The following is a 13,113-nucleotide window of genomic DNA, read 5'->3' on the forward strand; positions in this document are numbered from 1 at the left end:
TTCACTCTGATTTCTTTCCCCAATTACTCACTTTAACATTTTACATTTTTACTTTACCGATCTTTTTTTATTTTACTTTTTTTTCTTCTTTTTTCTTTTCCCTCTTCTTCACGTTCTTCTTTTTCTTCTTCATTTAACATCCTTGTTTTCCCCTACCTCTACTGCATATATAAATATCTGATCATGCCTCTTATTAATACTCTTACTAAAGCTGCAATTTCTACAACTTCTACTACTGTTGCTACCACTACTACTACTACTACTACTACTATTACTACTACTACAACCGGGCTTTTTTTTTTCATTATTGTTTTCTTTTTTTTTTACGCCCTTGCACTGTCTCCTCTGCTGTAAAAAAATAAATAAATAGATAAAAAACACACAATCACACCCACCACCCCCTCGCCCCACCATGGCATCTCTCCTCCTCCACACAGGTTAGCCGAGAGATCCTACTCGCTGTGGGGCTTCATCAGGAACCACGTGACGGAATACAGGAACCCACTGTACCGGCGAGACTCAACCACTGACGTCCTGCGCCTCACACTGAGTCCCCAGAGTGTAAAGTGAGTAGAGAGGAGGAGGAGAAAGTGAGAGGAGATTAAGGTCGGGCTTAGAAGACACTCTCGCGTCTCACATTAGCCATTTCTAAAGGTCAAAGAGGGGGTCAGTCGGGTTCCAATGAGCGTTTCTTCAGGTTCATGGTACAGAAGAAGTCTCACACTACCACCAGGGTCATAAAACTACCCCTGGAAATGCCCACAACTCCTATGAAAGCCTTGTCAAATATGTGTACTTGGGCGGAGATATATCTTGTAATATGACCTTAAGAGCACTCGTATTTGGGAGGAGGAGAAGAAAGATTGGAGATGAAATGAAGGAGGAAACTTAGGCTATATAGGACCTACTAAGTCTCCAGTGTGAAGTGAGTAGAGAGGAGGAGGAGAAAGTGAGAGGAGATTAAGAGCACTAGTAGTTGGGAGGAGGAGAAGAAAGATGGAGATGAAATGAAGGAGGAAACTCAGGCTATATAGGACCTACTGAGTCTCCAGTGTGTAGTGAGTAGAGAGGAGGAGGAGAAAGTGAGAGGAGATTAAGAGCACTCGTATTTGGGAGGATGGGAAGCAAGATGGAGATGAAATGAAGGAGGAAACTTAGGCTATATCTATATTTCACCTTAGGCGTGTGTGTTTCCATCCCAGGTTCTGGCGAGGGATGTACAACCGCTTTGAGAATGGCATCCACCCCCGGGAGCCCATGGGGGACCTGCTGGCGGCCACCACGGAGCACACGCAGTCCCTCAACGACCAGGCCGACTACCTCACCAAGGTACTGAACCAGACATTAATGCTGGCAACACTTACGAGCCCTCTCACATAATTATCCTCATCATCAAGTGTTCACATCTACTGTAGCCAGAATGGGAAGTCAAAATTACCTCTACCAAAAGTATATTTACATCACAACACTGGGGAAGGAAGAGACAGGAACCACAGGTGTATTGAGATGAGTGTATTCCCAACAAGTTTCACTCTGTGCGTATGTGTGTATATGTGTGTGTATATGTGTGTGTGTGTGTGTGTGTGTGTGTGTGTTGTTTTGGTAATAGCCTCCACATTGTAGTAACATTATTAAATACTACAGTACTCCAGAAAATTACTGTAGTTGAGTTACAGGTTATAATGTGATACAGAACTCAGTCATGGGACAAAGAAGACTGTGTTGAGTGAGATCTCTCCTCCCTTCCAGCGCATCACGTGGCTCAAGAACGAGCTGGAGCGGCGGGGACGCAACGCCCCCAAGAAGGCGGCCGACGCGCTGTGTGACAACCGCATCCTGGATGAGGCGCAGCAGGTGGGGGGCAGGGCACCGCACGCTGACAACGGCAATGTACATAAAGGCTTGACAGTGTAGACGTAATGTTACTGGAAGCTCTAGGGATAGTACTTACCATATGAATGAAGAGAAAACAGGAGAAACCATGAGGAAAGATTTACTATGTATTTCCTAAGTAGCTGTTGAGTAAAGTTGAAAATTGAGGGCTTGAAAAATTAAATGCAGTGTTACCAGAAGCTCAAGGCAAAATAGTTACCATATGAGGAGAAAACAGGAGGAGAAACCATGAGGAAATATCTGTTATGTATTTCCTAAGTAGCTGTTGAGTAAAGTAGAAAATTAAAAGCTTGAAAAATTAAAAGTTATGTTACCTGAAGCTCAAGGCAAAATAGTTACCATATGAGGAGAAAACAGGAGGAGAAACCATGAGGAAATATCTGTTATGTATTTCCCTAAGTAGCTGTTGAGTAAAGTTGAAAATTGAGGGCTTGAAAAATTAAAATCAATGTTACCTGAAGCTCAAGGCAAAATAGTTACCATATGAGGAGAAAACAGGAGGAGAAACTATGAGGAAATATCTGTTATGTATTTCCTAAGTAGCTGTTGAGTAAAGTAGAAAATTAAAAGCTTGAAAAATTAAAAGCAATATTACCAGAAGCTCAAGGCAAAGTAGTTACCATATGAGGAGAAGATATGAGTAAATATCCACATGATCTTCCTCGGTAGTTATTGAGTAAAATACATAAATAAAAGCTTGTTAACGAATAGATAGGGAAAGAGAAAGGATAGTAAAGGAGGAGAATAGTTAGTGAATAAAGAGAGATAGAGAAAGGGAAGGAGGGAAGGAGAAATGATGATGAACAGAGAGAGAGAGAGAAAGATTAGGAGAGGATAAGAAATGTTAATGAAAAGAGAGAAAGAGGAAGAGTAAGAGAGGAGAATAGTTAGTGAATAAAGAGAGAAAGAGAAAGGGAAGGAGGGAAGGAGAATTGATGATGAACAGAGAGAGAGAGAGAAAGATTAGGAGAGGAGAAGAAATGTTAATGAAAAGAGAGAAAGAGGAAGAGGGAGAGAGGAGAATAGTTATTGAATAAAGAGAGAAAGAGAAAGGGAAGGAAAGGAAGAGAACTGTTAAAATGAATAGAGAGGCAAAGTGAGAGAGAGAGAGAGAGAGAGAGAGAGAGAGAGAGAGAGAGAGAGAGAGAGAGAGAGAGAGAGAGAGAGAGAGAGAGAGATAGAGAGAGAGAGAGAGAGAGAGAGAGAGAGAGAGAGAGAGAGAGAGAGAGAGAGAGAGAGAGAGAGAGAGAGAGAGAGAGAGAGAGAGAGAGAGAGAGAGAGAGAGAGAGAGAGAGAGAGAGAGAGAGAGAGAGAGAGAGAGAGAATCATTAGTGAAAAGAAGGAGGAAAAGAAAGAAAAAGGATAAGAGAGGAGGAAATTTGTTAGTGAAAAAATAAGGATTGAGAAAGTATAGGAGAAGAAGAGTATTACTAATGAAAAGAGGGAGAAAAATGAATGATTACAAGGAGAAAAACTATCCATGAAAAGAGGGAGGAAAAGAAAGATTAGAAGAAGAAAATCTGTCCGTGAAAAGAGGGAGGAAAAGAAAGATTAGAAGAAGAAAATCTGTCCATAAAAAAAGGTTGGAAAGGAAAGATTAGGAGAAAAGCTGTCCATGAAAAGAAGGAAAAAGAGCAAGAGAATGACAGGAAAGGGGGAGAAACTATTAAAACCTCAATTCCCCACCAGAACGAGGGCAAAGTGGAGAGCCTGGGTGTGCTGGGGATGCAGGAGATTGAGGAGTCCCTGGTGTCGGTGGGCGCCCTGACAGCCACACACGAGACGGACCCGGACGTCACCTCGGATAAGATCGCCCCGGACGCAAACTTCATCAACCCTTCGCAGCTGATCCCCGGCAGCGGCAAGAAGCTCATGGTGGGTGATGCCGATCCTTCACTAGTCTGTCTGTTTTATTTGATTTGATTTTTTTTTATATAACAAAGGAGACAGCTCAAGGGCACAAAAAAAGGAAACAACAACCAAAAAAAAAAAGCCCGCTACTCGCTGTTGTGTTAGTGATGGTAGAAAGAAATGATTGTGTGACTAACCTCCCTTTCTTTCCTCTTCACCTCATTTATCTATTAATTAATGTGTTGAATTTCTACTACCGTTTAAGCATTATTAGCCTGTGATTGACCTCCCCTTTCGATTCACCTTATTCATCTTCACCTGTTAATGTATTGTCTTATCAAGGTGTATTGTCTGTTACTGTAGTTTATTGTATTGTTCTAGCATTAGTTGAATTAGTATTGTTATCTTATAGTGTTTGCATAGGACTTTGTTGTTGTTCTACTCTCCTCAAATATCCACTAGCGGGCTTTTTTGGTTTTATTCAGTTTTGCCCTTGAGCCGCTTCCTTTACTGTTAACCCCTTCAACACAAGGACGCGTATACTGCGTCCTTGTGTGCCCCGTACCATATCCGAGGACGCTCATACTTCTTCCTGGCACGCTTTAGCCAATATACAAGTTATTTTATCTCTATATTTATGCTTACATCTCAAAACTATTAATTAATTTACGTTTCTTTATGTGCACCATTTAATTCTGCATGTTTTCATTTATGATACGCGATGATTATGTTGAGTTTATGGCTGAAAACTTGTTATATTCAATAGCGACATTTGAAATTTGGCACGCGCGGCGATCTCGGATACGGCACGGGGCGCTGTTTTGGCCCGGCCGTAGTGAAGGGGTTAAAAAAAATATGATTGACTTACATTCCTTGCCCCTCCCGTCCAGAACCAGCTGCTGTCCCACCAAGCAGTGCGGTCCGTGTCCTCCGAGCTGTCCTCCGTCTCCCTCGACTGGAAGACCTTCAGGAATGTCAAGGAGTGTTCCTGCTCCACGCCCTTTGACCACTTCAGCCGTAAGGTGAGTTGGGTTGTGTATTTATGGGTGTCTGCTTAAGTGAGGTAGCTTAGTCATTATCTTCCATTATTATTAACATTATTATTATTATTATTATTATTATTATTATTATTATTATTATTATTATTATTATTATTATCCAACTCAAACTGTCTCTCCACCTCCATTCATGTCTCCACTTCAACTTTCAACTCCCTCTCCTCTTTTTCCTCCTCTTCCTTTTCTTTTTTTTTCTAATTCTTCGTTTTTCTCTGTTTTCTAGTTCCTCCTCCTTTTTCTACTTCCTCCTCCTCCTTCTCCTTTTTCTAGTTCCTCCTTCTCCTCCTTTTCCTACTTCCTCCTTCTCCTCCTTTTCCTACTTCCTCCTCCTCCTCCTCCTCCTCCTCCTTTTTCTACTTCCTCCTTCTCCTCCTTTTCCTACATCCTCCTCCTCCTCTTCCTCCATTTTCTAGTTCCTCATCCACCTTCTCCTTTTTCTAGTTGCTCCTCTTTCTCCCTCTCCATATCATCATCACTCACACTCCACTTCCAGCAAACATAGCATGGGGGTGTTAAGATCTAAGAAAGACAGAAAAAAAGGTGATCCAGAATCTGAATGGTGTGTGTGTGTGTGTGTGTGTGTGTGTGTGTGTGTGTGTGTTTACCTAGTTGTAGTTTTACAGGGCCTGGGCTTACGCTCGTCTGGTCCCGTCTCCATATCTGTATTTCCAGTTTTTCCTTAAAGTTTTGCACACTCTTCGCCGATACTACATCCTCACTTAGTCTGTTCCAAACCTCTATATTTCTTTGTGGGAAGCTATATTTCTTTATGTCTCTGTGTGCGTGTGTGTGTGTGTTTGTGTGTGTGCGTGTGTGTGTGTGTGTTTGTGTGTGTGTATGGCTTCTTAAAAATACCACATATACTTGAGGCCCAGAGTCACCCATGCATATTCTGTTTCAGCACCACTGTTGGCGTTGCGGGGAGGTGTTCTGCACGCGTTGCATCGACAAGAAGACAGCGCTGCCCGGCCACCTCAGTCAGCAGCCCGTGCCTGTCTGTCGCCCATGCTACAAAGATGTGACACGTTCCCTCTCGGTCGATACGCCATAGTCACACAGATCTGGGTCGAGGCATGACGTTGCACTATGGCGGGGATGACTATTCTTATTCAGTCAAGCAGTGAGCATGTCAGTGAGTCAGTTATCCTCCTCCAAGGTGTTGAGTAAGAATGAGGTCATGCAAGGGAAGGGTGTTGGCATGTCAGGACACCCAGTCACTGATTCACTCGGCCAGTCAGTCATTGAGGCCAGGGTGTGTAGCTTGGGTGTAGGTGCGAGGGCGGGTATTTAGTGATATTGGGTCTTCATCCTTCTTGTTGGTGTTGTGTGGCGATATGATCAGGCCAAGCGAGGGAGTGAAGTGGTGTGGGAGTGTGGGTTGAACTTCTGTATCATTCACTCAGTCAGTCGGTCAGTTAGATGGTGCACTGCTTTGTTTCTTCTTACTCAATATGGAAAGTGAATGGGTTGCTCTGATTGGCTCTTGTGAAGGGAGTGGGTGTGTTGATATCATCCCTGTATCATCACTCGGTCAGTCAGTCAGATTGTGCACTGTTTTCTTCCTTCTTACTCAATATGGAAAGTGAATGGGTTGCCCGGATTGGCTATTGTGAAGGATGTGTGTCTCTATATTACCATTCAGTCAGTCAGTCAGAATCTGTACTGTTTTGTCTCTTTTTACTCATTATGGAAAGTGAATGGGTTGCCCGGATTGGCTATTGTGAAGGATGTGCATCTCTATATTATCATTCAGTCAGTCAGTCAGAATCTGCACTGTTTTGTCTTTTTTTACTCATTATGGAAAGTGAAGGGGTTGCCCGGATTGGCTATTGTAAAGGATGTGCGTCTCTATATTATCATTCAGTCAGTCAGTCAGAATCTGCACTGTTTTGTCTTTTTTACTCATTATGGAAAGTGAAGGGGTTGCCCGGATTGGCTATTGTGAAGGATTTGCATCTCTATATTATCATTCAGTCAGTCAGTCAGAATCTGCACTGTTTTGTCTCTTTTTACTCATTATGGAAAGTGAATGGGCTGCCCGGATTGGCCGTTGTGAAGGGTGTGGGTGTGTTGATATCATCCTTGTATCGTTAGCCAGTCAGTCAGTCATATGCTCTACTGTTTTTTCCTCCTTAATATGGAACTTGAATGGGCTCCCCTGACTGGGTGTTTTGTAAGGAAGTGTAAGGAAGCAACAGCTGCTGGTGGATGCTGTGTCTAGTGAGCACAGTGCTGTTGGCGGCTGATCAGCGCTGACCCTACTTAATGCTGACTATTCACAGTGCTGTTCCTTAGGTCAAGTTTATGAATCCATCTCCGTTTACAGTTTATTCCTGGTTCATGGCACTATTGCATAATTTTTATAAACATGCATATCGATATTCCATTATTATTTACAAAACTTATACACACATGTACCTAGGGCCGCTTTCACAGTCATTTTGTTTGTTTTGATCGTTACCAATGGCGGCGATCGATGTTATAGCATTTCCATGTAAAACTGGCTGATGGGGTTGTGGAGGCTGTGGAGTTAGCCTAGCCCTGCAAATTAGCACACACTCTCAACACCTCTCGCTTCCTCTGCAGCCGCCACTACCCCATAGGCCAGTTTCACGTGGAAAACTATAGCGTCGATCGCCACCATTGGTAACAATCAGAACAACCAAAGTGACTGAAAGCGGCCCCTAGTTCTTTTCCCTAATCAAACGTTCCATTGTCTTGAAGGTAGTATGCTATGATGTGTACTGCTCCATGATTTTTACGCTATGTACCTCTGATTCTGTTATATATGATTATGAAACTTTGGAGCATGGTCTACCTACATCCAATTCTGTTATATATGATTATGAAACTTTGGAGCATGTTCTACCTACTTAATAAACTTTTGCTCAGTTTTACTTTTTGTCATAAGGATTTTTGTTAGTTTCAATGTGTTTGGTTGTATTTGGTCATTGATTTATAGAGTGCACAGTTGTTTGGTTGTATGTTCTCGGCCGTCACCAGAAGGAGGGTGAGGAGCGCAGGATGGGTGCATGCAAAAGGAGAGAAAAATCATGAGTTAACCCGTTAGCCGCGGGGATCATGTTTCTTAATGGTCCCTCCAAGCGAGAAAAATGAGAAAAAAATCACCCCTCACACAAACCCTTTATTAATATATATCAAAGCATTTGTGATCAGATTATGTATCATCTATTTTGGGGGGTTTATATCATGGCACAAATTTGGCCCATCACTGCTGCACGGTAAAGCCACAAATTTGGCCCATCACTGCTACACGGTAAAGCCACAAATTTGGCCCATCACTGCTGCACGGTAAAGCCACAAATTTGGCCCATCACTGCTGCATGGTAAAGCCACAAATTTGGCCCATCACTGCTACACGGTAAAGCCACAAATTTGGCCCATCACTGCTACACGGTAAAGCCACAAATTTGGCCCATCACTGCTACACGGTAAAGCCACAAATTTGGCCCATCACTGCTACACGGTAAAGCCACAAATTTGGCCCATCACTGCTACACGGTAAAGCCACAAATTTGGCTCGTCGCTGCTACCGGGTTAAATAAATGGTTGCACACCTCAAAATGGTTATAGTTAAAAGTTTAAAAAAAAGTTCAGTTAGTTCAAAAATTCATAACCAAATCATTATAACTGTGCACCACAAGCGAGAGAAAAGTTTGTAAAAATGTATAATTGGTCATACACTATTAGCCAGATAATTATAAGTGTACATATTTAACACCATGATTTAGTTCCTATTCGAAGATGATTATTTACAGATGTTTGGGCAGAATCATGTATATTTAAAGGTTTAATGAATAATAAGTATGATTAAGGTTACCAATGCTGCAAGTCTTGTGGTGGTGGCGGACAGGCAGGTTGTACTGGCGAGGAGCATTGCCCACATGGACACTGCGGTGGTACAAAGCAGCAGAACAGATCACTTTTTCCCAACAGTCTGTCATTACGTTGTGCTAATTTTCCGCTTCGCTCTCTCATACCACACACCGAACACTAACTGTGGGTCATAACAGCGAGGAACATTGCCCACGTCGACACAGCGGTGGTACAAAGGAGCAGACCAGATCACTTTTTCCTCATAGTCTGTCATTACGTTGTGCTAATTTTCCGCTTCTCTCTCGCATACCACACATCGAACACTAACTGTGGGTCATAGCAATGAGGAACACTGCCCACGTGGAGACAGCGGTTGTACAAAGCAGCAGACCAGATCACTTTTTCCTCATAGTCTGTCAATACGTTGTGCTAATTTCCCGCTTCGCTCTCTCATACCACACACCGAACACTAACTGTGGGTCATAACAGCGAGGAACATTGCCCACATGGACACTGCGGTGGTACAAAGGAGCAGACCAGATCACTTTTTACCAACAGTCTGTCATTACGTTGTGCTAATTTCCTGCTTGTCTCTTGCATACCACACATCGAACACTAACTGTGGGTCATAACAGCGAGGAACATTGTCCACGTGGAGACAGCGGTGGTAGAAAGAAGCAAAACAGATCACTTTTTCCTCATAGTCTGTCATTACGTTGTGCTAATTTCCCGCTTCGCTCTTGCATACCACACATCGAACACTAACTGTGGGTCATAACAGCGAGGAACATTGCCCACGTGGATACTGCGGTGGTACAAAGAAGCAGAACAGATCACTTTTTCCTCATAGTCTGTCATTACGTTGTGCTAATTTTCCGCTTCTCTCTCACATGCCACACCGCACAGGCAGGAAACGACACTGCATTGTCTTGTATCTATAAACACAGTAATGGCGAGGGAGACCGTTCCAGATGTACACAATAGCTTGCTAGCCTACAAGCGCATGTACGGACACTGCGGATACATAGATCTGTGTTACACCGGCACTGTGGCAGAGGCTGTGCTGTGTGGCCTTCACTGTGATAGCAAGGAGGAGGAACTGTAGAGGGGGTGGCAGTACTGTGCGTGGGTGCAGAGGTCATAAGGCAAGACCAGAAATACAAGGCAGGAGGCCGTGAGGTTGTGGCGTCAGATGTGGAGCCAAAACAGAGCAACAGAGCACCATAAAGGGATAGCGATCGATGTTGGTGTTTGCTGCCTCACAGTCTAGGCGTTTAGTGTTTGTTATGTTGCCCTGTCATGTGGGTTCTCCTTCTTGGTGGGCAGACAGGATATGGACAAGATTGAGGAGTTGAAAGTATGTATATGTATGTAAATTGCCACCTGTCTCTCTCCCTCTCCTTCCCCTCCCTTCTCATTTTTTTTTTCCTTTACTTCTTCTTTCTCTTTTTCTTCGTTTTCTTCTTTTTCATTTTCTTTTTCTTCGTCTTCTTCCTTATCTTCCTTGTCTTCTTATCTTCTCCTTCCTTATCTTCTTTTTCATTTTCTTCCTCTTTTTCCTTCTCTTCTTCCTTTTCTTCGTATCTTCTTTTTCATTTTCTTCTTCCATTTCTTCCTCTTTTCTCATGATTCTTCCTGTGCCTCTTCAATCTATTACTCCATTTAATCATTATCGTCTGTGTTCTATTCCTATTGGTGAACTATTGGTCTATCTCTATGCCTCTGAATCTAGCTGTCATTCGGGCTATTATTTTGAGGCCTATCTTGCATTCGTACTGGTATTTCCTCTAGTCTCTGGCCTGGTAATGTGTCTGTCTGTCTGTCTGTCTGTCTGTCTGTCTGTCTCTTCTTCATCTCTTTCCCTCTGCTATCTGTGGTGAGTAGAACTGCAAAGGCTTCAAGCAATACATTTCTGACCTGGTGCAAAATACTTATTCCGAAAGATCACTTCATCCTGTCGGCCTTTCTTTTATTTCTTTCCTTCTGTCTGTTTCTGTTTATCTTTGCCTGTCTGTCTGTCTAGTTTTTCTCTCTCTCTCTCTCTCTCTCTCTCTCTCTCTCTCTCTCAGTGAAGAAATATAGATCTAAACGTCATATTGTTCATTTTTATTCACTATTCATTAACTGTGATGCGTAAATATGAGCTCATCTCTCATTATGCTTTCTACTCTCTATAGTATAAGATGTGTAGCATGATTTATTTTGTATGTCATTTACTGTTTATGTACTGCCAACTTAAGTTACTCTTTAGTTACCCCCAAAAAAACTATATATTGTAATGGAGGAAGAGAATGGTACAAGAATCTTTAGCATCTGAAAGCTTCGGTAAGTCACGGCTGGTCACTGGTTTATCAATGTCGTTGGTGAGGATGAATTTACGTAAGATGAAAATTACTGCAATAAGGTTGAGGGTCTGAAAGTACAATGTTATAATGGAAAAGTGTGTTGTCAGTGAGCACGGAACACTTAACATTTTATCCCTCACCGAATAATGGCATTTCGCTCCCCTTATTAGGCTGTTGTTAGCCATCACTCTACTATTGTTACTGTTTGTTACTGAACTGCATCCTCGGGTAGAGAGTTAACAGCTGAGGGTGTTTGTGTGTGTTGTCACCAATGGATGATGTAAACAGTGAACATAGACCACCAATGTTACAATTCCTCTTAGAATGTTGATGTCATGTGTAACTTCCTTCACTCAACTTGTTTCTTGTTCCGGGCTGGGCTGGTTCAGGACACTGGCAGGGGGAGGCGGCAAGGGCTGGAGGGAACCTTGATATGTTTAGTTCATGACAATCAAAATAGCTAACTAACTGTGCACTAAACACCAAAGATTGACCTTGGTTACTTCTGATATCTATTATAAGCAACATGTCCTTCACTTCATATGTCATTCTTAAAAAGCTTACTGTGCTCTAATATCCCAAAGACTGACCTTGATTACTTATGATGTCCAAATTCAAACCTCTTGGACTGTATATACTATGTTATTATACTTCAAAATTTTCTCCTGGGGTGGTTGTGGATCCCTGGTGTCATCAGTGTGGTTTTCCCTGCATTCCCAAAATCACTCTGCCCCTATAATTAGTGGAGGGGTAGGTTGGCTAATGTAACTGGGGGTATTTCTACTACTCAAACCACATGAGAATTTGATCTACTCGGGAGAATAAATCTTTTTCCCAACATTCTGCCCGGTATCAAATCCATGCCCCTGAAACAATAAGCATCATCAAGCCAAAGGGTATCTAATGGTTTAAAGCATTTGGAGTCTTTATTTCCTCATTATCTGTTAGTTTATTGTTTATTGGTGCATCAGTCTCAGTCATGGTGATACTAAGAGACACTAGCTTCTCTCTTCTACTGGAACTACTCTTATGTACGGTCATGGTGGCTTCGATGTAAGGTTTTGAGTTGACGACTTTGGGTATTCATCTTGGTGGAGCAATTTGAGGCTCACCCAAGCATCCCTGTACTGCCAGTGTCCTGTGGGCCACCCTCACCCTTACTGTTGTCTTAAGTTGAAGTCACCAATCAGGGAATTAATAACTGTAATAATAGTAATAATAATGTTAGTGGTTAGCTTGTACCAGATACCAAATGTGACCCTTGCCTCAAATCTCCCTATTGAATGATTGATTGATTTGTAATTATTATTGATATTTTTATTATTATCGTTTGTGCTGAGACCTTACGACAAGATGCATCACTGAAAGAAGGGTTGTGTTGGGAGAGCAGAGGAAGAGAATGATTATTACTGTTGATCCAAATTTTGATAGATTAATAAATATATGGACACACAGGACTCAAATATTTATCAGCCTTGTTAGTTTTCTGGTTTTGTTTTCATCACAAAGTTGTCTTCATAGATAACTTACTTTGCTAGCTATCGTTTGTCAGCTGATGATATAAAACTTAGTACAAAGGAAGAAGGAACAAAATTACTGTCATATTTGCAATGGGAAATAGGAACACCAACTGACAATAATAGTAGATAACAATTAAATAACAATACAATATTTAAGGAAGGGTTATTATAGTATTTCCCCATCCGCCAGTTTCACGTGGAAATACTATAGTTTAGTTTAGTTAGTTTGGTTATTAATTAGTCAGTCTGGTGAAGTCTGGCAATGCAATCACCATCTGGCAACATAAACTGGGTTGCCGGGTTTCACCGTGATAGTTAATTAACAACGAAAAAGTTGCTTCTCTCAGGCAATTCATTCAAATAAACAACAAACCGTTTTCATTATGCTATTCTAAAATTATGTTCTATACGATAAAAGGCTTATTAGATTTTTCATAAGGTGGATAAAAAACTAAACACTAATGGCGGCGGCGGTGTGAAGGAGGAAGGGACAAACGTTGGCGAGTGTTTTGTGTTGTGTGTGAAGCTCCGTGACTTTTTAAAGCTGATGATCAACGTGCATAAAAAGTAAGTCTTAGCCCTTGTTTTGTGTGAGTTTGAACATCGCTG

At 42.0% G+C, this 13,113-nt stretch overlaps 1 protein-coding gene across 2 annotated transcripts in view; it reads left to right on the forward strand.

Annotated features, from left to right (window-relative positions):
* LOC126980866 (myotubularin-related protein 6-like) overlaps nt 1-12,441 on the forward strand; it is a 112,450-nt gene extending 100,009 nt beyond the window's left edge. The window contains exons 11-16 of one of the 2 annotated variants that reach the window (XM_050831197.1): nt 438-566; nt 1,203-1,329; nt 1,750-1,890; nt 3,583-3,768; nt 4,635-4,766; nt 5,704-12,441. In XM_050831197.1, coding sequence (XP_050687154.1) covers nt 438-566; nt 1,203-1,329; nt 1,750-1,890; nt 3,583-3,768; nt 4,635-4,766; nt 5,704-5,853 — 865 coding nt within the window. In that variant the 3' untranslated portion in view covers nt 5,854-12,441. The remainder of the gene's footprint in view (nt 1-437; nt 567-1,202; nt 1,330-1,749; nt 1,891-3,582; nt 3,769-4,634; nt 4,767-5,703) is intronic. The other variant, XM_050831199.1, reaches the window with a different exon arrangement.
* Nucleotides 12,442-13,113: the final 672 nt, after the last annotated feature.

The sequence above is a fragment of the Eriocheir sinensis genome, chromosome 45, assembly GCF_024679095.1.
Source record: "Eriocheir sinensis breed Jianghai 21 chromosome 45, ASM2467909v1, whole genome shotgun sequence".
Taxonomy (NCBI): Eukaryota; Metazoa; Arthropoda; class Malacostraca; order Decapoda; family Varunidae; genus Eriocheir; species Eriocheir sinensis.